We start from the raw sequence: 25,379 nt of genomic DNA, 5'->3' as shown, positions 1-25,379 counted from the left end.
AGAAACTTTTGTTACTTGGATTTCTTCATCATGGGTGACATGTAGTCAAATCATGGATCACACGTAGGCGTACTCTCTCTCTTTGCCGATCTTTGGATCCCCATATCTGAGTACTGCTCCAAAATGACAACTCACTAAAATCTCCCGAAAGTATTGCAAGAAATTTTATTTAGATTGGTCTTTGCCACCACCAAAGCGTTATAGGGTAGAGGGTAATTCTTGATGGAGCTTTTTATTATTTTGACCTCCATTTGGCATGTTTGCTCTGCTTGTTACTGAATATGAGACAGGCCAGAAATCCAGGCACAGAGTTCCTGCTGGTGTGATGTTTGCTTTTAGTCTTCTCCCTGTACCCAAAGACACTATAACCTTGAAGCCCACAACTGCTGAGCCTTTTTTCAGAATAAACTAATCTGAATGAAAAATAATTCTGAGTAAGGTGTCCCCATAATCTTGGCCTTTCTGACTTCACTCAGTCCTAAATTCTGCTCAGCGGGTTTAATCCTTTGCAAGTTGGAACAGCTTCCAGCAGAAATGTGGCCTGTTACTCAAGTCTTCATTCAAACCATACTTGTTTTTGCTTCATTGTGCAAAAGGAGAGCCACTGAGACAGCAGAGACAGACAGAGAAACTCTAAAGAACCAACCCCTGCATCCCTTTCTCCCAGCATCAACCTTGATTTCAGTGTCTGTATCCCAGGACAAGAAAGAAGGATTACCTTGCATCCCCAAAAGGCTGTGTGCAGTGAGTGGTGGTCCTCACTGTGTGCAGTGAGTGGTGGTCCACAGAGATAAAGGCGGATTCCGTTCAAGCCCCCACACCAGCTTCCCACCGGTATATATGATGCCGATGGAGCCCTGGGGCCATTCACATGCTGAGGTGCAAGCAGCTGCAACCCGTGGGGGCACCTTCACATGGAGGCACCTCCATTTTCTTTCCCCACACTTACCAGGGGTTGGGGTCAGCGTGGGCATGCCTCTCTGTCCCTGCGGAGCTCTGCAGGGAGAGAAGGTAAGTGTGGGGGGAAATGGAGGCACCTAAAAGTGGCTCCAGCAGGGAAACGCTGTTTCCCAAAAGCCTTGCTCATTTAGCGAGGCAGGGAAACAGCATTTCCACCCCGGGGGGAGCACGACGCTGCCTCAATGTAGAGGCGGGAGCCATGTGAACAGCACCCCTGGAACACTGTTTTTACCATTCCAGGGACGCTGTTTTTGGCCTGCGTGGACTCTGCCAGAGAGAAGCTGCTGCTTTCCCCTGCATCCCCCCGAGACTGCCTGAAATCTTCCTTATCCTTTGAGATCTGCAACATTAGTGCAGTCAGGCACAATCCCCCATGTCATGTCCTTTGAATTAAGTGATTCCCCGTGCCCTTCTGACCTTGCTGAAGTTTGACTTCCACGATTGAAAAAGGAAGAGTTTAACGATGTATTCTCAAAGCCCCCCCCCAACCCCTTTGTTGCCTTTTACATAAGTATTGGCATTCTTGTACCGTCTTATGTCTGCTTTGCCAGCAAATAAGTTATATCTGTTTGACTTTTCATTATTTTCCTTGATACTAAACCCAAGATTGGTGTATTAGAAAGCGGGTCTAGCAGAGGTAGAAAATTTACCATACATAGTTTTGGGTCTCAAGCAGTCACGAGGTTCTCATCAAGCATGTTTTCTCTGAAGCCAAGTGAGGATTAGGTCAGCCCCTAATCTGTTATAAACCTTTCTTCCTGCAAGATTTGAGATGGGAAAATCAAGTAATATCCCTTTTTTCTCAATGTTGTTGCCAATAAAAAGCATTAAATGGGTATTTTCCCCCCAAGACTTTTCTACTCCTTAAATTATTTTTTTCCCCATTGGATGTTCATTTCTAAAGTTTTTAACTGCTTCTGTGGAAAGACTTTCTTCAAAGACTTGGACTTGTTCAGATCAACTGCGTTAGCAGGTATAAGGAGCACCTATCTTTCACCTCACCTGCTGTAGGGAACCAACTTTTCCTTTTTCCTTGCACATTATTTTTGTTTTTTCTGTGCGTCTGTCCTTTCTAAAACCCTGTTTTTCTCTCCCTATCTCACTCAGTTGTTTCTTCCTTCTCCCAAAGAAAGTGGTTGCCAATTTTTATGTGTCTGCTAATTGTTCCTAAGAATAACTAAGCTACTGAATTGCAACTGGCAGCTCTTGGTTTACTGTGAAAGCACAATCTTGATAAACTTTTTGAAAATATTTTGAAAGATGGAGGAAAAAAAGATGGCGCCGGCAAGATGGACTTGATTCTCACAACTGGCTAAATAGAATTAATTCTCCTAATAATCCATTTCAATTACTTTGTGGTGTTAACAGACTCTATCTAAAGCTTCTCCCTTAACCTAATTTCACTTTTCTGGCAGAGCAATTGTTTATTTTTATCCTATGGCTCGTGATAAGAGTCTTTTAAAGTAGCAAAACCATTATTGCTACTGCCGGTGTGAGGAAGTGATTTATAGAGGAAAAAAGATGAACTTTAAAAGTAAAACTTCTGCCTCTTCATGAACTTTGATGAAATGCCCAGTACCCAACCAGCTTTTGGACTGCAGTAAGTCATTATTGGACTATAGGAGATCTAATAAAAGCTATAAATTTTATCCACTGTGAATGTTGAAACAAAGAAGGCTTTTATCACCTTGCAAATGGGTGCCAGGAAATGTCCTCTTTCTCCTAGCCCCACAGCCTAGTAATCTAAAATCATACAAGCAAACTAAGATTGACCAATTCTGGCAAGAAGATTCTTCAACAAATAGTTTATTAAAGTGTTTTAGACTCACCAACAGATTTGAGGTGCTTTAGATAGAGAATACAGACTATGCTGAAGGTACTCAGCAAGGAACAACAACTTTGGAACATGAACAAGTAATCAATGGAGGTGAAGACAGGGGAGAGCCCTTATGTCCTAGCTTGTTGGCTCCTGAGAAGGGGTTAAACCAACAAAAACTGCTGTGTCCCGACAGAGAAAGCTCCACTTATTTCTTTTGTTTGCCAAAGAAGCATTTTTGATTGGTAAGTCAATGAACCTGATGTTGTCCAATATTTCTTTTCTAAAATCTGAACAACAAAGATGGAAACAAAATGCTTTTCTTAAAGGGACAATGAATAATAATTGCCCATATAGTCTGACATAAGAAATCATCAGCACTTTCACAGGAGATGAGGTTAATTTTGCAGAGAAAACAGCTGGCAGTCTTCATTGGAAATACCAGACTGAACTACAACAAATGGACAAATTTTCAAGCTATAAGATACTCAATAAGCAAACTGTTAAGTTGTTCATTGGATGAAGTTGTTCATGAAGTTCAGGTATCTACCTATGAGACTCCACCTAGCTGTGGTCGCTATTCGAGATTGCTTTTAACCTTTAAATCAATAAAACCCTCTTCACATCTGCTGGAAAAATGCGAGTATTTTAGAAGGAAATACGATATAATTCTGTTAAGAGTATTAAAAAATGGTAGGTTTGCAAGGTTGTGTAGCTCGGCAACTACAATTCCTGGAGAATATGGTGCAGTAAAATCTTTACCTCTGGGTGGGATGAAAGAGATGGCTGAGAATTGGGAGCAACTTGGAGCAACTTTGAAGAACTTGATATCAGAAATACAGCAAATTACCCCTTCTATAAGAAATACAGTCCAAGATTTAACAACAACATCATTGATACAACAAGAAGCAACAGAATGCACTGAGTCTGTTATTCAACCTCAATTGGTAGAGCCCTCCCCCCCGAAGAGCCATGTACCCCAACTCTGATCTCGATGAACATTAACTTCTGTAACTTGGGAAAGGAACCAACTTCAATGTTGCTAGAAACCTTGGCCCAAGTTGCTCACAACCATATAGGAAAATCCCAAGATGATTCAAGGACCGAAAACGATGACTCTCAGCAGCTCAAGGTCGCTTCGGAGATTGATCTGGGCCCTATTTAATCCCAGGCAGTGGCGGGGCTACCAGGAGACATGGGGGGGGGGGTGCCACGCACCAGGCGCATGGCTTTGGGTCACATGGGGGGTAGAAAATTCCCCACTCCCCCCGTGGCGCCCCCAACACTTCCTTTAGCAAACCGAGCAGGCTGGAGAAGAGGCCTGCCTGTTCCCTTCCAGGCTGCAAACGACCTGGTGGGAACTACATTTCTCAGGGTCTCCTGGGAAATGTAGTTCCCACCACGTCGTTTGCAGCCTGGAAGGGAACACAGGCAGGCCTCTTCTCCAGCCTGCTTGGTTTGCCAAAGTAAGGGGGGGGGGCGCCGGGGGGCGCGCGAAAAAGCCAGAGTGTTCACCGGGCGCACTCTGGCCCAGCTACGCCTCTGATCCCAGGTCCCTATTTAATCCCACTGAACACTGGAATGTGGGTAAATCTTGGGCCCAAGAACTGGAAGAAGTGCACGAAATGCAACCCACAGCCCTATATGGAGTCCCTACTTATTTAACCTCCAATGAGGCCACAGTGGATCAGCCCTCCTCAATAGACCCACTATTTGTTTCAATTGATAGTTTCTTATTAGTTTCAAAGTGCTCACACAAGAGGAACAAAGGAAGGTTGTCAACAAACTGAAATCAATGGTGTCTCATTTAGTTGATCTCATGTCTGCTGCTCAAGAGGAAGTTCAAGAAATCAAACCTTCAGGAGAGTGTGATAATAAAAAGATATGCTGAGAGAGGAAAAACTAAGTAGTGTGATGCCAAATTAGTAAACTGTCCATGCCCAACAACTGAACCTAGAAGAGAATGAAGTAAAAACAACTGTGACCTAGTTGCTGTTATAGAGAACTCTGTAACAGGAGTAGTTCCTACTAATACAAATAACACCGAAGCTCCAAGTGCCCACCCAGGACAACATAATGGCTGTGTTCAGATGATCCCAATGAATATAGAAACCTTACCCATGGAAGAATGACAGACTCCGCCCACCCCCCACCTGAGTTAGATTGTTATCATGGTATATCGCAGGCTGGGGGAATAAAGTCAGTAATAAGGTGCTTTGTACAGTCTCTAAAGGAACATGCCATAATACTGTTGCAAGAAACTTTATCTTCTGCATGTATCACTCTAGATAGTTTTAAGTATATTGTTTGGCTGCAACAAAAGGTAAGAAATATGGAAGGCACTCAGGTGGTTTAGCAATAATGGTTTCAGATTGTGTTGAATCAAAGCCTCTTCACAGTTGTACCGCTGTTGCCCAAGCACTTTGGATGAATGTAGATTCATCCTTAATTGTGATACATTTTTATATGGCCACAGTCATGGATTCAACTGTACTGTCTGATGCATGGGAAAGATTAGTCCAATACTTAGACGAGCTAGAAAAGGAATTTTCAGATACCGAAATCATACTAGCAGGAGATGCTAATGGAACAGTGGGGAATAGTCTGCTTAGAGAGGGATTTGAAGAAGATTTTGTTCAAAGTCTACTTACTCCTTTCCGAAGCATAGAAGACCCTGTTACTAATAAAGCTGGTATTTGCCTAGCTAAGCAAGCTCTTCAATTTAATAAAATATGGTTGAATGGTCTATCTAACTTTGAAAATGCTGATAACTTTACTTTTGTATCACAGATGGATAAAAGTGTAATATACTATATTTTACTTTCTCCAGAAATGCGGCAATTTGTTTCATTTATAATAGATGATTATTTGATTACTGATCATCTTCCTCTAATATGCTCCTTCAGCTTAAACACAACAATGACGAATAAATCATCAATCAGTTTGTCTCAAGACTTAAATGGTATCCTGAGACAATGAAGAACGTACTAACAACATTTAAAACTGCTACTATAGTGGATCATAAATCCATCATAATTAATTCACATGACCCAAAAGAGGGAATAACTAGATTTGAAATGTTTATACAGTCACTGTCCCTAAATGTAATTCTGTTAACCCCTTATTATAATGACTTTAAAAGGCAGACCACTAAGAGCTGGTTTGACAGTGATTGTATTAGAGCTAATAGTCAGATTCAATTAATGTACAAAGAATACTGTCAAGAGGGATTGTTAGTATCTCTGAAATCCCTCCTAGATTTAAAAGACTAATTTCATGAGCTAACTAGATTAAAATGAAAGAACTTTATAGAAAGAGAATGGAGCCTCTTAATACAAGCAGTACAAACTAACAATACTGAACAGTTTTGAGCCAGAGTTAACAAATCCTCCTGGCTCTCTCCATCTCAGTCATATATCTCTCCCAATAATTGGTATCTTCACTACTACAAATTATTTAATGAAGGCCTTGAACAGAAAAAAACTATAGACGAAAAACATCTACTGTTGCTAAATTGGCCCCCTGTAACAGCAGCCTTCTCCTGATTCAAGAACTGAAGTCAGGCAAAGCCCCTGGGCCTGATCTAATAATCCCATAAATCTTACAGGCCAATCCAAAATGGTGGGCTCAGCTTCTGGCTCTGTTATTTACAAAAATAAACAGAACAGGTTTAATTTCCAAATATAAAAAAGAAGATCGTGCAGATACAAATAATTACCGGCCCATTAGCCTTTTCTCAGTCTTTGGTAAACTGTACGGCAAACATTTATGTATAAAATTAGATACATTTGTAAGTCAAAATGGAATAATAGGATCTGAGCAAACAGGTTTCAGTAGAGGTAGCTCAATATTAGACCATGGAGTGGTTCTTTTCCACCTCACACATAAATACTCAAGATGCAGTCCTTCCAAATTGTATGCTGCCTTTTTGGACCTGAAAGGTGCTTTTGATTCAGTTTCCAGAGAGCGCTTATGGGATAAGTTAAATTCACTGGAGATCGATGTTAAATTACATTTCTTAATTAAGCAGCTTTATAGCAATACCTCTTGCCAGATCAGATGTTCGAATAAAGGTGTTTTAACAGAAAACATCCCGGTAAAAAGAGGTGTTGAACAAGGGTGTATACTGCCTCCACTACTTTTAAATATATATTTGAATGACCTGGCAACATCATTATCAACAACAAATAGTCCCTCCCCCAGTTTAGGATCCTGTCACATTCCTTTAGCCTTGCTCTCTATGACCTGAACATATCTAATTAGACTGCTTAACAAGTTTGGAGACTATTGTAAGACCAATAATCTAGAAATTACAAAAAATCAAAGTGGTGTTTGCTAAGAGTTGGAAGAAGCAGAATTGGTCCTTGCATGGCCAGGTAATAGACCAAGTGAAAGTATACAAGTATTTGGAAATAATGTTTAACCACAATCTATCTTGGACCCCCCCCACCCCAATTTCAAATTGGCTATGTCCAAAGTTTCCATCTCTCTAAATGTAATATTCCACTTTCTTTTACAGATGGGGAAACCAATACATTCCAGCGATTATCAAGGCATTTAATGCCAAAGTTAACTCCCAACTACTTTTTGGCATCCCCGTATAGGTAAACAGCCATAGTTAAAAAAAATGCAACTGGAAATGTGTATTATTCAATTTCTGGAAAAGTTCCTCCATTAACAGCTATGGTCTTAACACTTCTATCAAAATTATGTACCACCCATCACATACCAATTTGCCTTGAATTAGGTCAATATGCATTAGCTGCAATAGCCTAGTCTAAAGTTTTCAAACACTGGCTCCATATTCATTAGCATTCAACTCCAGGAAGTTATATAGCCTTATTACTTAAAGATTTAACTGGCTGGCAGAGTAGAATAATCAAGAAATTAGAAGAAATAGATATATCTCCAGAGGTACTTTGTATGTTTCCTTTCTCCGAAGCTTATAAAACAGTGAAAAACAAACCACTAAAAAGGGAATATGCGAACCTTATCAGAATGGTGAAGAGCTTGCATGCTGGACCTTCCCATGGTTGGGGACCTCAATAAGAGGTCTGGGGTAGTGGAGGGCTTGATGGCGCAGACTGTGGATGCTTTATTTCGAGCTCGCTACCCCGGGCAGGAAGAAGTGTCACTAAATGGGTATGCGCCCAAGTAGCACCCAGTAACTTTCTGTCCCAATCCCCATGACAGGGAGATTGCAGAGAAGCTGAATGAATTCTTTGCATCTGTCTTCATCCAAGAGGAGGTGAGGAAAATTCCTGCACCTGGACCAAGCTTCCTAGGAGGCGAATCAGATGAACTAACGAAGATAGTGGTAAAGAAGTTCTGTCAGCCATTGATAAACTAAATGTTACCAAATCCCCTGGCCCAGATTGCATTCACCCAAGCGTTCTGAAAGAGCTCAAGCATGGAATTGCTGATCTTCTCACTTTAATATGCAACTTATGGACTAATGGACACTGGATGTGTTTCGCTGTATTGGTCTGTTTTATAACTGTAATGCTTTTAATATGCCAGTAAAGTTTTTCTGTTCTGATCCTGAAATATGCACAGTTCAGCTACCTTGATGCTTTATCCATGATTGCAATGTTTTTCCTGTTCAGCTCTGAAACATTTCTGCCATAACGAGTGGTAGCAGCTTACTTTTTTTAAATGTTGAAAACAATGCTTGGCTCCTCAATTTTCTTCTTCACAAAGGGTTGATTTTCTGTGTAGTGTGTTGTCAGATTTCACACTCTTCTGTCTCTAAAGGAACCTCGATTTATTGGGGGAAAAACGTTAGTAAGCAGAAGCACTGTTCTATATTGTGAAAGCTTGGTCTCTTATACAATTTTAGCTGTTTTTTCCCCTTATTGACTTAAGTGATTTGGTGATCCTTGCCATCTCCTCCTCCTTTATGTAATCTAGTAGGTCATCATAACCTTCCTTTTGGCATAATCTTTCATGGTTATATCACAAGCTTGGAAATGAAGGCAAGAGATAGTTATATGAAAGCGGGAAAGAGAGAATTGCATGTTCAGTGCTGCTGGTCATTTTGAATAGTCAAAACATTTATTTTTCGGCTATGTATATTGACACTGACCGGGAAAGAACAGGGACCTCGTGCGAGACACCTTGGAAACCAAGTTGCATGGCATACTGAATCGGAGTATACATTCTGCTTCAGTGTTAAATGATTATTGATTTATTTTTCCCCCACAGAGTTCCTTGGCAGAGACACTGGACAGCAGTGGAAGCTTAGAAGCACAAAGATCAGACATGATATACACGATTGAGGATGTTCCTCCCTGGTACCTCTGCATATTCTTGGGTTTACAGGTACATTTAAAAACGTATCATGACAATTTTAAAATTCTTTTGTTTAAATATTTCTCAGCAGGAAAAAGGGACTAAGGCACCTGGCACAGAAATGAAAGATTGCAGTGCAGATGTTGGACTGTAAATACCATTTCATTTTCATGGGTTCACTCTGCAGGCCAGCCATGGTAGAATAGAAAGCTTTTAGATGCTAACTAGATGGCTAGAAACGCACTCATTCCCCCTCTCCCAGCACCGAAGGCGGGAAACCTTCCCACCTAAAATCACATAACAAGACTGGGAGGAACGCACTTTCCCTTCATCCTTCCTCCGCTGCCATGGCTGAAGTTACAAAAAGCAAGCATGTCAAAGAGCAGCCCACATGGGGGTTGAAGGGAGGGGCTTGTGCCCACTCAATTAACTGTAGTTACAGACAAGTGCAAGACTATATTTCATTTTCATGGGTTCACTCTGCAGACCCACACTGGGAGAGTGGCAAGCTTAACTACCTTGGAGTTGGGCGTGAATAATGCTATTTGCGTGAATAAACTATTTGAATATTGCATGAATAAACTATTTGAATAATGCTTTGCAACACTGCCATCCCAACAGCTGCATCGTTCTGAGAGCATCAACCATGGCCTCTTGTCTTGGGCAGGATATTCTTTTACCCGCCTAACATGTTTGTTAATATGAGAATGTAAAGCTGCCTTTCTCGGAGTCAGGTCTCTGGTTGTTTTAGCCTATAACTGACTATCAGTCTTTCCCTGCTGCCCAAGTTTCTTCTTACTGGAAATAACAAAGATTGATGAGTGTTAGTCACTACATTTTAAGCATCTCATATTATCGTGGACAGAATGCTGGGAAGGTTAAACTCCTCTCAGTAAATGTGCTGTCCAGTGGAGGAACCCCATGCGACATGTACCCAGAACCTAGTGTACATTGGTATATTCTTCTAATCATAATTCTCCCTATGTCATAACTGAACTAACACCCAAAATATTATCTCTATGACAATGTTTATGCTATGCTACCAAACTGCTTCTGTAAACGAACTGGAATTTTTCGACACTACAACTGGATATAGATGGCAACCATAATCCACCCTAAATCTTGTATTTTTAACCTGTGTCCATCAGTATTTTACTCTGTTATGCCAATAAAGGTATTGTATTGTATTGACTGACGAGTGGATTGCAAAACATCTGTTCAGTTGCTGAACTGTGCCCCCCACCCCAACATCCATGATACTCACATTTTTTAAAAAAATTGTATGATGGATAGTTGTTACCTTTTCCCTTTGCTTTGTCTTGAGTTCCAATATTCTCTTTGACTCACTAGATGACTTATGTACAGTTTAAGAACTATTATTTTTTAAAAAAATTGTTTGAATTGGAATGCAGTAAAATCCCGTATTGCCTTTGTATGTTATCAGGAACCTCTCAGCATGACATTAACCATAAAGAATTATAATTTTTCCTCATAATGGGTTCAAGGATTTGGATGCAAAATATAGACATAATTAGCAAATTATGGGTGATAAATCTATAATTGAAAGTAGTTTTAGCATAATCAGGGAGTGCAATTGTTTTTTTAAAAATCACTTCTCTGGAAAACTGCTCAGTGAACAGTTACAATAACAAACAAACTGGAAAAAATTATGTTGACTGTAAACAAGACTGCTCTTTTTATATTTGCAGCACTACCTTACCTGTTTCAGTGGTACAATAGCAGTGCCCTTCTTACTAGCAGATGCTATGTGTGTGGGAATTGACCAGTGGGCTACCAGCCAGCTGATTGGGACCATATTCTTCTGCGTGGGAATCACAACTTTGTTACAAACAACCTTTGGATGCCGGTGAGTCTGAGGAGAATGTTTGATAGCTTTTTGAAAGTTTGTATCTTCCTGTCTCTGAACACTTTCCAAACTGTGATCAACAATTCAAAAGTTAGTACATCGTTTTCAAAAATATCCATAAAACTAGCTACCCCAACTGAACATTCTCATGACCTGGTTCATTTGTGGCATATTAATGACCTAAAAGAGGTTAGAATGGGATGTGGTCCAGTTTTAAAAAATATATATTTGCCTGGCTGCAAGTCCCTTATACATTAGCTTGAAGTAATTGAATCTTCTCCCTAATGTGTATAGTTCTGTACTTGAGAACACATGTTACGGGATTTTAAAATCAAAATAGGTTGTGCTTTGCTGCACAAGGGGCAGATATAGCAAAAACCCTTATTATATTCCTCCTTCGCAGAACCAGGTAAACAAAATGTAAAAAAAATTGTGTTAAGCATTTTGTTATCTTCTTTCATGGTTCACATTTTTCCAAATAATATAATATGGTTACATGCAGATAGCTGCTCAGTAGGATAAGGCAGGCAAATCTGTTTAAACGTATCAGTCAAGAGTGTTGGAAGAAAAATTTCCTGAGTAACACCAAACCCTATGGTAAACTGGTTGTGGTGGGTTTTCCGAGCTGTGTGGCCATGGTCTGGTAGATCTTGATCCTAATGTTTCGCCTTCATCTGTGGCTGGCATCTTCAGAGGTGTATCACAGAGAGAAGTCTGTTACACACTGTGTCTAGTAAGAAGGGAATGTTAATCCCTATGGTAAACCCTTTTAATATTTTGCTTCAAAGGATGTGCTTTCTGAAATAAACGTTGTCCTCTCACTTATTTTTGAAATAAGTGAACCAAGTCTCTGTTCAAATAAGTCTTTCCTTATTGTTTGCAGAAACACACTCTGGAATATTCCTTTTCATTATTCAGGCACCCCCTGGCCAGCAATCTTTGTTTTTGCACTAATTTGTCTCCTCTCAACACTGTGATAAAATAACATTCATGGGGGTCTTGGCTTGTTCTAGGCTAGAATCTATAATTACACGATTCCCTCAGTTCCTGCTATTGTTTTTCCTAACAGTCCTCACAGTTCTGCTATTATTTGCCAGTCCATCCTCCTCCAGCTGCCTGCTGCAAGTCTCTACTTCTCCTGTTTTCTTCCTCCATCCCATGATATAGCATTATTTGTGTTTTTATTCGCCATTCTGAATCTAAGAATCCAGGAGTAACTTATGGAGGAGAAGTCGATGTATGGCTACCAATCTTGATCTTCCTTGATCTGAGATTGCAAATACCTTAGCAGACCAGGTGCTCGGGAGCAGCAGCAGCACCAGAAAGCCATTGCTTTCACATCCTGCATGTGAGCTCCCAAAGGCATCTGGTGGACCACTGCAAGAAGCAGAGTGCTGGACTAGATGAACTCTGGTCTGATCCAGCAGGCCCTTTCTTATGTTCTTAACTCACGTGGTTTAGAAAGCTTCAGTGCATACCTGATATTATCCCATGTTATAGAACTGTAACGATAGTTACACCAAGAGACTGATTATACTAGGCTATAACAGATTGGGAGAGCTGTGTAAACCTTAATAATCTGTATTTCACTGGGTTCCAATAAACTTTAAATATTGTTCTTAATTATTTGAACTCAATAGTGCAATAGTGGAAGTGCTACTGTTCTTAAACTCAGGTGTCTTATTTCAGATTTTTTTTAAATCTCAAAGTGTATGCCTTACACGAAACCTTACTTCATAACACATTAGCTACCAAACTTTTATTGAATTCCATTTGTGAAGTTATATAGCTCTATAAGGTGGTTAAGTTACAAAGTAAGCAGATAGGCTTAATTTATTTTTCTGTGAGCAGGCTTATGCAGGAAGGTGCTTAAGTTTTATGACTGTTTCAAATTTCTGAGGTATGATTGAACTGTTTGGGTTCAATCTAGTAATCTCATGCAAGAATAATGGATCTTCCCAACTTTACCCTGCTCCCCAGAAATTCCTTCTGTCCCTAAGAAAGTTGATTCTGAGGGTTGGAGGATTCATGTGAAATAATAGCCATACAAATTCATGGGCTGCAGTGAAATGGGGAAAAGGGGCAAAATCATTTCCTTGTCCTTTTTCTATCAACAGAATTAAGAGTTAGGAGGGGCAATTTCACTCCCCTCAGCCTTTTCACCGCAACCTACTGACCTGTACAACTGTTGCTCCACACAAGTCACATTGCTTTGAGATTTAACTTAGTCCTGGGTTGCAGGGACTGTGTATGTATGGAGGCAGGGGAGAGTAGGGAAGAATTGTGACTGTCTGTGTCTTCTCCTTGTGGATGGATCCCTGTATCCAGCCTTGTAACAAAGGAAGAAATGTGGTTGTTAAGCCTGAGGTTTCTAATGTATCCTTGAATAATTTGCAGCAGTTGAAACAGGCACAAAATCCTATAGAATGCCTGCGGATATCAGCTTTGATCATCCCAATAAATGAGCTCGTATCATAAATGGTTTAGTTTAAGTGGTGGGTAACAATGAAATAAATCATTTTTTTCTCTCTGATGTAAAAGAAAATCAATCTGGAAATCTTTTGTAAACTCTCAGATGTGATTTCATTTTTCAAGAATGTTTTTAATTGCATCAGTTTAATTAGGGGACTTTCAGAATGGTAAAATAAATGTGTACGTGAGGGAGAAGAGCAGCAGCTTACCACTAACTTCGCCAGGGGCACAACATGTTGGCCAATAAAACACCTAGGAGATTGAATCATCCACTCAGGGTCTCTTGCGTTGTTCTTACCAGGAATGGGTATTACAAAATTGATCTTCAGATCTCATGCACGTTTACATACAGAAACACCCAGGTGAGATCACGAATTATAAACTGATTTGTTTCAGTGTCTTAATGCAGTTTATAATATTCATGACACTCCAGTCTTCCTCATAGGTGTCAAACTCATGGCCCTCCAGATGTTATAGACTACAGTTCCCATCATCCCCTGCCAGCATCATGCTGGCATTTGACACCTGTGTTCCACTTCACCCCACTTTCCAGGGCTTTCTGGTTTCATTAGATCTTGCCAACTGCCACCACCAAAAGAATTTACTGGGTCTGAATCAGTATTAGTATGGATTCAAGCTGCTTCTGGTCAGCCCTTCCCCTTGCATATGTGATTGGAGGAGTAAAGAAGCTTGCTTTTTCCCTCCTTCCCTTTTCTCTGTGTTATGCTGTCCATTTCAGCACCTTTTCCTGGTAGAGTCACAACCAAGAAGACTACATAAATTCTTGAGTCCCCAGTAATTCTCTTCCCGAAAACCATTCCTCGGGTTTCATAAAGTTTATTTTACTAAGCGAGATTTTGAGAAAGTGCTTCTGGTTGGGAACAATCTATGGATAGATGGAATTGTTATTACAGAGCTCCAGTAAAACAAAAGGAAACACAATTGCTTGCTAGGTTTGCTCATAGTACTTAAGCAGTGGCGTAGGAGGTTAAGAGCTCGTGTATCTAATCTGGAGGAACCGGGTTTGATTCTCTGCTCTGCCGCCTGAGCTGTGGAGGCTTATCTGGGGAATTCAGATTAGCCTGTACACTCCCACACATGCCAGCTGGGTGACCTTGGGCTAGTCACAGCTTCTTGGAGCTCTCTCAGCCCCACCTACCTCACAGGGTGTTTGTTGTGAGGGGGGAAGGGCAAGGAGATTGTAAGCCCCTTTGAGTCTCCTACAGGAGAGAAAGGGGGATATAAATCCAAACCCTTCTCTTCTTCTTGTTGTTGTTGGAAAGCTGACTGAGGTTTGCTCAAGGAGTTGCTGGAGACCTAAGATACCTGGTATGTGTCTTGAAGAGGCCACAACCCATGAACAAAAACCTGCCCCTCAGACTCCCTTATTGATGGGGTTTCCCTCTGGTTTGGGTGTTCCTTCCTTGGGTCCATCGGAACTCAGAGTACTCATTCAGAATTCCTTTCAAGAAGATTTTTGACCCATCAATTCAGAAGTAGATTAAAGGGATTTTTTCACTTTAGGCAAGTGGGGTGCTACATGCAGGGAAGTAAAGACCAGGAATGTTTCCTCAGAGACAGTAGTGGGATGGTCAAATAGTCAGAACTGACATTTTGTTTCTACTTCTCGTCTTCCCCATCCATCAGAGTAAGACCATCAATTTATTTCCTGGAATGCATTTGGAATTATCAATAACCGTTCCCACTTTGCGAGGTGGGAGGAATTGTAATAATGGCCTGTCCACCAAATTAATCTGCAGATTAGCTGGAACTGGAATCCCTTCCTCATTCTGTTCTCTTTATCTCAGTGGCGCTGACATCAATATTTCTAGTGCTTACGTGAATCAAATACTGAAGCGGCTCTTATCCCTATTCTAACTACTCAACTGAGCAAAGTTTGTTTGCTTATTTATGTGTTTATTAAACTATTTATACCCCACCTGTCCTTTTGACTCAAATGTGCAGCTTTTCTCTTAATTTCCTGTTTTTTGTGTCTGTTCTGCTGGACAGAGTTCTCCTTAGTCTGTCAAAAGGCTGCTGAGTGGACGATTTATCCCACTGTCTTATCCTTTTCCTCATACCTACAAAAAAGATTTATATAAACATTGTGACAATGTCGGGAATATATCAGCTTTTTTTCTCATTCCTTCCCTCAGGTTACCTTTATTTCAAGCCAGTGCTTTTGCATTTTTGGCTCCAGCCAAAGCGATTCTCTCTTTGGACAAGTGGAAATGCAATGCCACAGGTAGGCAATTATGTTAGTCTGGGGCTCCCCCCCCCCCCTCTATCTTGTAACACTTTACAACTGAACAGATCCATTATGGTTTAAGCTTTGGTGGACTAGAGCCTTTTAGTGCACTTAAGTCGTAATAAATTGGTTAATCTTTGAGATGCCGCAAGATTTTGTTTTTAGTTTTCTTTTAGAGGTGAGCAAAAGTGGTAAATCCTGTATTTAACTCAGAGTTGGCGTTGAAATGGATGAAAGTCCTCTGTTTTAAAATCCATGGGCTTAGATGGGTGCAACTTTGCATAGGATTACACTGTTAGTCTGATTGTTTTATTAAGAGTGTGTTGGATATCAGAGGTTTCTGAAATTCTTAGGGACTTGCCTCCAGGCTACAAAGACTACCCCCACCCCCCCCACCCCCGGATACACCCTCATCACAGCCTGCCAGTGCAGCTTGGGCTTGATGTGGCAGGCATGAGCAGCCCTACTCCTGAGCATTGTTTGTTGGAAAATCAAACAGGACATCCACTCCCCAAAACAATTCTGTAGGTACCAGTTATTTCTGTCCTTCAAGAGGTGCATCTACTGCTCATTGTCGTACTATGGCTAAATTCTTTTCGGTTATTTGGTGGCATTTTCTATAAAAATGTTTACTTTTACAGCTTTGACTGTGAAAGACCATCTTATTTCCATTGAACAGAGGCTGTCCTTTGAAAGCTGCTGTGACATGAATGCATTTGGGCAGGTTTGGACAGCAGGAACCTGATAGATCCTTTCGCTGGTATACACCACTTGTGGGTGTCAGTTCTTTTTCTAGCACCCACTGGTGTTAGCTGTATTGATTTAACAAGGTAAACAAGTCAAGTAGTGCAGAACCACTCTGGAAAAGAGCTGGCTCATGTGGTTCACTGGAACAAATGTGTTACTTTAGAAGAGGTTGTATTGTAGTCAATTTTAAGACTGGCTGCACTTTCACAATTAGCTGGCCTGTAGGGAGATTGAGTTCAAGGGCTCTGAATTTTTTTTTGGTTAGACTGTCCTGAAACCAGTGCAGTTTGGAAAAATGGAACAGGTTTTTCATAGGGTTGGAAATTATGGGATAGCATTGAAGAGCTTGAAAGGTCATGTGATTGCATGGTTTTTCCTTGTTCACTTCTGAATGTAGTAGACATCGGTTAGGGTGTAGAATAGAACAATGTTTTCATGCATAATTATCGAGCTTTGATGGTGAGAGAGGTCTTGGTGTTGGTTTTGAAACTCTTCTGGGATCCAAATGTTTGTCAGGTAACCAAGAAATCACCAATGGATATTAAATGCAGTTGTGCTTAAACCGCTGTACAGATGGTGGTTCATTTGTGTATGCAAAATGTATTAAGGTTCTTGCTTCAGCTTTCATACAACATCCCTGTGAGCCAAACTCTTGCTCCAGTTTTAACACAGGCAACTGAAGCTATGATACATAACTTGTCTTAGGCCCATTATCGAGCTGTTGTTCAAGTCCAGCATTGCACAGTGTATCATTAGAGACAACTCAGCAGCCTCATAGCAGGCATCATCTGTGAGAATCCATCTTTCTAATTTTCTCTGTCCAATTAGACTTGACTTGTCACAGTTGTGTCTCTTATTGCTGTACAATAGGTCAAATAGCCTGACTTGATAGAATGGCATGATTACATTCCTGCATGTCTTGTGGAAGAGCTATTGGGTCTAGATATGTGGAGATTCAGCCGTCATAAATGTGGAACTTCTTTCTTTATGAAAAGAATAGTTGTTCTGTCTCCTTCAACCATTTCTAACCTTCATCAGGCATGAGATGGGGGTTGCTATTGTAGTCTAGCCAGCCAAATTAATTGGTGACAAATTTGAAGACAGACTGTACAAAAGTCAAGTTAACTGTGCTATGAAACCACCCCTTGCAGCTTTCAAGTGGCGCTGTGCTTCTTAGTGCTGATCAGGGTTACCTACTAGTTGCTTTCATCACGGACTAACTTAATGTGCAGCACTTGTGGTTGTCTTTGAAGAATACAACTGTGGCAATGTAAATACCGTATATACTCGTGTATAAGTCGACCCGCATATAAGTCGAGGCACCTAATTTTACCACAAAAAACTGGGAAAACTTATTGACTCGCGTATAAGTCGAGGGTGGGAAATGCAGCATCAATTGAGGCATCACTAGGTTAAATGTTTTTGAATATTTATTTCAAAGAAAAACAGTGGCTCTGTAAGTGGAAAAGAGGGTCAACAAGAACAATATGGTATCAACAATAACTTTAAAAGGACAAAAACCTTAGCTCAACCAGCAACCAAGCTAAAACACAAGAGTTAAAATCCTCCAAAATTGGATTCCTCATCATCATCTGTATGTCCAAATGTAACCCAACTTAGATTTTAAGAGGGATATTATCAGAAATGAAAAATCTACTATTAGCTTCCATTGTAAACAATGGGGGATGGGGCATCCCTTTTGGGGGTCAATAACTTTGGATCCCCTGACCCAAACTTCACCAAACCTGGCTGGTTTCATAAAGAGACTCTCCTGATGAGACCAGCCAGGTTTGGTGAAGTTTGGTTCAGAGGGTCCAAAGTTATGGACCCTCAAAAGGGTAGCCCCATCTACTAATAGCTCCCATTGAAAACAATGGGGAATGCGGGCACCTCCTTTGGGGGTCCATAACTTTGGACCCCCTGAACCAAACCTTACCAAACTTGGCTGGTATCATCAGGAGAGTCTTCTGAGGGTACCCTGAAATTTGGTGCCTCTAGCATAAAAACTGCGCCCCCTGCTGGCCGGCAAAGTAAAAACACACAAAAACTTTTAATGACCCGCATATAAGTCGAGGGGAGCTTTTTCAGCATTAAAAATGGGCTGAAAAATTCGACTTATACATGAGTATATACGGTAGCTTGCTGCAAGTTTTCTTACAGATCTTGTGAGGAATTGTAAGGACTGCATAATTAGGCAGCTAAGGATAGTATTGACCAGGATACCCAAGATGAGAGAGAGATAATGTCCATCCTATCTACTTGGAATAAGACAACCAAAAAGCTGAGTTGAAACTGGAGGAAGCTACGTGGAATCAGCTGCAGAAGCAGTTCATGTGAATATAAGAATTGCCTGTGCCAGACAGCAGTTCATTCCCTACAGCTGGCCACTGGTTGGCTGCTTAGACACAGGGCATGAAGGGAATGAATTCCCTTATTGCTTGTGCCAGCATCTGATATTCAGAAGTAGATGGATTCTGGTATTCAGTTTTCCCTGTTGCTGAAATTATAAAATCTGCCTTTCCTTGCAAGTTTCCAAGGAAAAAGCTCGAGCTGTTTTAGGTGGAATGTCCCCACTAGTAATGCTTTTGGGCTCAAGGCTTCTGTGGGTGCCTTTCCTGTCTTGTGATTTTTGAATGCAGAACTCAGCAGGTGGGGAGGGGAAGAGACCTTCAAGTATTAGATGAGTTCAGAATGTCTCAAAATATTTAATTGTATGTTGCCATAATGAAAAGTGTTCTTTTTTACCCTTCCAAGCTGTAACGATTACAAATGGAACGACAGAGCTGCTGCACACAGAACATATCTGGTATCCCAGGATACGAGAGGTAACTTGCGGAGTGCCGACCTCCCTTCAGTGAGCAGTTCTCATTTAGACATCCAGCTTTTACAGAATTGCTAAAATTGTTGCGCTTTTTCCTTGCTGCCCTTTGCATGTGGCTTTTTCTGCAGTTTCATTGTGCAGATTTTTAACCTTTTCTGGGTGTTCGTGGGCACCCCAGGGAATTACACTACAGCGTTGGGAAAGACCATGCTGTCTCACGTCAGAGACCTGACGTTCTGTATCTTGCAACATGTGCAGCTGGTTAAAATTAGTAATGAGATGTTACCAAATCCTTGGATGTTCTTGCATGGCCGTGCAGTCAACTGGTTTGCAGAAAAATAATCAGCATTTAATTTTCACATTTTGTTTGAAAGCCAGGTACAACTGGAAAGAGCAGCTAGCTTTTCCAAAATCACATCTTCACCCAGCTGCTCAGTTTATCCGTCCTCTCTAATATCTAAACTTTAGATACAAATGCCATTAATCTTTTAGACCCCACAATAGCTATCTTATTACAGGGGGAAAAATAGCATAGATCCCAGTTCACATGTATGTCATGGAACTTTTCTCCCATCCCATTGCTTTGGGCTGCCAATGTTCCTTACTTTAAAACATCCCCTCTCTCTTCCCCATCTTCAAACCATAGCTCCATCCTGCCAAGAGGCCTGCAGCCAAGGGGGGGCTGGCAGTCTCCTGAGACCACTGCGCTGCTCTATGCCAGCTTCTAAGGAGCACATGTGACCAAATGCATCATACACTCTGCCCCTAGGAGCTAGGAGCATCACCTCCGTGGCGCCACCAGCCCTTGCCGGTTCGATCTCAGAGCTTTAAAGGTTAGCTTGGAACCCAGGTCTTCCTGTATGACAGTGTGATGTGCTGTAGACACAACTGCCGCAGTGCCCTAACAACTCTGTTGAGTATTAAACCTAAACAATGTGCTTAAGCAGTAAGAGGGGTCAAGTTGGTAACCTTTCAGTTGAATCCAGAATGTGCCTCTGAACGTCACACGTATTCTTTAACCTGGAAGACTTTCTGCTTAAGCACTGCATTGAATGACACATGCTATTGTTCTGCTTAGTCACTGAATTCTTTTGACTTGCAGTTTGTGACCCACTTGAAAAATCCCCTCCGAAACGTAAAACATGACGATCTTTTTAAAAATCTAACTAATCTATTTCTTTTTCTCTGTGTGCTCAGATCCAAGGTGCTATTATCATGTCATCTTTGATAGAAGTGGTGATTGGGTTTTTGGGCCTGCCGGGGGCACTCCTGAGATATATTGGGCCCTTGACCATCACACCGACAGTGGCTCTCATTGGGCTCTCCGGTTTCCAGGCTGCAGGAGAAAGAGCTGGCAAACACTGGGGCATAGCCATGCTGTAAGTTTTTGTGATATTTCAAAGGCCAGTAGCCAAGCTGTATGTGTCTTTAAGCTGCTTCACTAGGGCTGGGGCTGACTGCATGTCCTGCGTACTTCTTGCAGCTGGATGTATCAATGACAGCATCTGTCAGCACTGATGATACATTCCTTGCCCCTTTAGTGCTATATTCTGAAATGGAAGAATCTTCAGAATGGTGGTGATCTACATGATTCCTCTTGTATTACACTTTTCAATTTAAAAAAAATTGTATACTGCCTTTCCAAATGCTCAAATGTGGCTGCTTCACAACAATGAAATATAAACTAAGACCTATTAAAACAAAAACCACCCACAAAATATAGTTCATATGTTGCATATCAAAAGTTATGGGAGAGAGAGAACCAAATGGTAAAGTGGATATCTGGTGACAAGAATAGTGTGTTGGAGGTAAAGCTAGTGATATTGGAGGTAACTCTGGCAAGTCTTGCAAGAGTTTGTTCCGGAGATGGCACAGCACTTGGCTGTGACTATAGTGCCATCAATGGATGTGCATCGATCCTTCTGTACATTTATACCCGGTCCTGTTCATGGTAGTAGTTAGCTGCTGCTGCTAGCTGCTCATACTTGGTCATGTAGACAGTCCTGACAACAGCTGCAGAGCTTTATTGTCCTTGTAATACTTACTGAAAAAATTCATGCTTCCAGAAGAGCAAGCTGGTTACAGGAAAGGCAATTTTCTGCCACTGATCAGTTCCTTGTACTCCATCATTTCATTGAAAAATGTTCCTCTCACAGCACACTGTCCCTTTATGCTGCTTTTATAGATTTTAAGTCAGCTTTTGATTCTGTATCTCAAGCCAAGCTGTGGGAAAAATTAGAGGCCTCCTCACTTGACCAGTGCCTGCGCTACCTAAAACATTTGCTACGTGAGGGGACCTCAACTCAAAGTACAGTGTAATCCTCAGAATCGTTTATCCAGTGCCATTGAAACTAAGGAAGGTGCTAAGCAGGGATGTACACTGGCCCTACTTTTATTTAATTTCTATGTTAATGACATGATGGGCCATCTGCATAACATGAATTTTCACCCCCAAAACTTGCTGGAGGGCATATTTCAATTCTGCTTTGTGCAGGTGATGCAGTAATCCTCTCAAGAATGCCTACTAGTCTTAAAAGAGCACTGAATGCACTAGCACTATAATGCAAGGAAGACAAATTAGAACTTAATTATCAGAAAACCAAAGTCGTAGCATTTGCCAAAAGACCCAAGTACCACTCATGGAACATCGAGCAGGTTTTCTGCTTTATATACGTGAGGGTTGTCCTCCACTCTGCCAGAAGCAGGAAAGCTCATAGAGAGTATGTTGCTGGAAACACACAGTGGAGCTGAACTGCCATCCTGAAATTCCTTAAGGCAAAGGGTGGACGTTATATCCTTTCAGCACTCAAATTATTCAAAGCTAAGCCAATGTCACAACTCCTGTATGGTGCCCAGTGAGGCCCTTTCCCCAATTTTTATGTCATTGGAATTGGTATAATCTAAATTTTTAAGATCAGCCCTTCATGTTCCAAAATGTGTCTTTAATGCTACTCTGCAACTAGAGATCAGCTTCATAAGAGTGGAGGCTGGAGTACGGATTGCCACAGTTAATTACTGGCTCAGATTATTTTTTCTTCTAATTGGCCTTGCCCCACTGATTATGAATGGTGACTTGCAATCCACATGGAAACAGGCAGTGATAACTAAAATTGTATCCTTGGAATTTTTTCCACAACTGTTGTTCAGCATAGGTTATGAATAGCCAAAGAGTCCATTAAAAACCATGTGGCAGATATAGAGCACCAATTGAATCTAAGCAGATGTCCAGCTTTTATTGCTAGTGCATTAGATACATTACCTCTCCTGTGACATTCCTAATTAAACTTGAGGTACCCAAGTATTGGAGAGCTTTTACTCTGGCACAATGCAAAACCTACCCTTCAGGTGGTCTTGAAGGCCAATGCAAGAAGATTCCCTATTGGGAGAGACAGGATCCTTATAAATCTGGACACATGGAAATGATAGAACATGTGCTTCTCCAGTGTCCGTGCTATAAAAACATATGTACCAGCCATATCTCATTGCTGCTATATAGATTACCGGGGCAAATATATTTTATACTTCTGTGCTGCTCACAGATACCAATTCTGCTACAACATACAACGTTGCTAGGAGGTTCTGTTGGATACATGGTACCATGAGGTCCTTGTGCCCCAATTTTGATCTTTGATTGGCTGTAATAATGTAGTGACGGAATCAAATAAAAAAACACTCATCATCCAGTAGAGAAAGCAATGGCTGCAAACTGGCATGAAAGAGCAGGATATAAGGTTTTGGAAGGCTGCGCCTCCTCTGTCATGCTGCCCCTCCTGTCCAGCAGGAGTTCAGTTTTGCACTGAAAATTGATCCCTGAATTTGGCACAGAACTAGGTCCGATGTTCTCAAATAGAAACCTATTTTAGAACTATTATACATTTTTAGAAGAGATCTAGATTTAGTGCAAATAAAATATTGAGTTTTCCCCTTTTGTTCATTAATGTTTAACAGAAGGGTCATGGCATCAAATGATATGTCTGTGGTGAACAAATCTTTCTGCTTGAAAGAGAACAAAAGTCTTTACTTGTTTTTTTTGGATTAAAGGTGGTCTTAAACAGGAAGGAGCTTTGCTCTCTAATCTGGAGGGCTGTAACTTGCCTTCCTAGAATTTCAGGAAATTTTATTTAGGACATTAAGTTTGTGTTCTTGATGGATTAGCTTTCCTCATAGCTGTCTTTATGATGAATGCCAAAGATATCTTCTTGTTCTGAATGTGAGTAATGGCACACAGATATTTAGTTTGTGTGCTCCAACGATTTGACTGCATGACCTGAATCTTGGGCTTATTTATAGAGGCTGTTAGTTTAGGATTGCTTCTTATGTATTGAATTTTCTCCCACACCCCCAATAACAAGTTTTCTTATTCACAAACCTAACACATCTAGAGTCTTACTGAGCCTTGGGTGCCAAACCTAATGTTCCAGACTGGAACAGTGAGAGAAGCCACATTAATTTCTGTTAGCAGAGACAGAATGGGTCCTCTCCCTACCTTTTGTATTCAGGTACTCACCTTAGTATTGTTTACTGTGTCTCAGATGACAGCAGAGGCAAAGATATACCCTTAGTATTCAGGGGATAGAATCATAGATTTGGAAGGAGCCTTCCAGTCCAACACCATGCTCAATGGGATTAGCCTAAAGTATCCCTGACTCATGTAGTTTAGTCTTCAGTTTCACCATGTGTGTTTCAGGCTGTCATGTTGCTTCCAACTTAGGGTGACCATAATTAATGACCTCCAAAACCTTCCTGTCATTAACAGTCGTGTTCAGGTCTTGCAGACTGAAAACCCGTTGTATCGAGTCAATCCATCTCATGTTGGGTCATTCTCTTTTCCTGCTTTCTTCAGTCTTTCCTAGCATTATTACCTTTTCTAGTGAATCTTGTTGTCTATGATCATGTGCAAATCCGTGTTTTAAAGGGCTTGGAGATAATGACTGTTTTTTTCTAGATTAATAATAGGTTTTGTAAAACCTACAGAGCAATCTTCAGCAGAGTTCTAAGCCTGAGGACTTCTGTGGGTTTAACTCTGCTTAGGTTGGGACTGTCATTGTCTCTTCTTTTTAAGGAATACAGTTACTTAGAATATGTGCTTGATCAGCTTGAACATTCTCATGTTACTGAGCTGAGCTCAAGTTGCACCCCCCCCCCCCCGAGTATTTAAAACAGATCTACCTGGTTCAAGAAAGCAACTAAAATTACTTAGCATTACAAAGGAAAGCAAAAAAATACCTGTGGGCAAAATCCAGTCTGTCTTGAGGAGATTGTTTTTTAAAAAAATCATTTTGACGCATTGGTTTAACCCCGAGCCAGTCTGGCCTTGCCACAGAAAACATTTTAGTCTGCTAACCCCCGTTTTGTGGCATGTGTGGTATAGTGATTAACAGTTTTGGACTAGTATCTGCAGTGTTGTATACATTTTGCTCATGTTTTAAGTACTTTTTGAAATCAAGGGGCAACAAGAAAGACTGTTCCATTCAAAAAAGCTAACCTGTTGTTTTCCTTGGCTCTAAAACTGTAGCATCTTTTTGTTGTGCTATGATGATATCACTGAAGTTGTTTCTGTGTGATTAAATTTACAAATATAGATGGTGCAAATGTATTTGCTGAATTAATTTTTACTTGTTCTGTTAGAGGTTAATCGGTTTTTTGTCTCTCTTCTTCCTCAGGACTATTTTCCTAGTGCTGCTGTTTTCTCAGTATGCCCGAAACGTCAAATTCCCTTTACCAATTTACAAGTCCAAGAAAGGATGGACTGCATACCGGTTGCAACTTTTCAAAATGTTTCCTGTAAGTAATCATCTGACTTTTCGCACTTAGTTTTAATGGAGCTCTTATGTTTTTCTTCTGTTGGGGTTATTATCGAAATGAAAGCTTCCTAGTTTTTTTCTTTTTCAAATTCAAAGGGCTGTAATTGATTTTCTAGCATACAGCTTTATCCCCAAATCAATATTGTGAACAAAAACATGAATGATCTCTGGGGCTCTAACAGTAAATTTTCCTGACTGTGCTGTAACCAAGGAATTTCAACCACTTGAAATTTTTAAGGTGTGTACCTCTTTGCAAAAAAAAATGGAAGCAAAGTTGGTAAGCTTTGAGCATGGCTAGCTTTGAAAAATCAAATGTAATTTTAATAATTACTATAATTACCATAGTTAAAAAC

At 40.8% G+C, this 25,379-nt stretch overlaps 1 protein-coding gene across 1 annotated transcript in view; it reads left to right on the top strand.

Annotated features, from left to right (window-relative positions):
* The window catches only part of SLC23A2 (solute carrier family 23 member 2), a 64,270-nt gene that overhangs the window by 17,934 nt on the left and 20,957 nt on the right, over positions 1-25,379 (top strand). The window contains exons 4-9 of the mRNA XM_048512326.1: positions 8,981-9,097; positions 10,777-10,934; positions 15,563-15,651; positions 19,156-19,226; positions 20,420-20,601; positions 24,886-25,006. Of these exons, the coding sequence (XP_048368283.1) occupies positions 8,981-9,097; positions 10,777-10,934; positions 15,563-15,651; positions 19,156-19,226; positions 20,420-20,601; positions 24,886-25,006 (738 nt within the window). The remainder of the gene's footprint in view (positions 1-8,980; positions 9,098-10,776; positions 10,935-15,562; positions 15,652-19,155; positions 19,227-20,419; positions 20,602-24,885; positions 25,007-25,379) is intronic.

This window comes from Sphaerodactylus townsendi, linkage group LG12 (assembly GCF_021028975.2).
Source record: "Sphaerodactylus townsendi isolate TG3544 linkage group LG12, MPM_Stown_v2.3, whole genome shotgun sequence".
In the NCBI taxonomy this organism is placed as follows: Eukaryota; Metazoa; Chordata; class Lepidosauria; order Squamata; family Sphaerodactylidae; genus Sphaerodactylus; species Sphaerodactylus townsendi.
The sequence above is the reverse complement of the archived record's forward strand: the minus strand, read 5'-3'. Positions and strand labels throughout refer to the sequence as shown.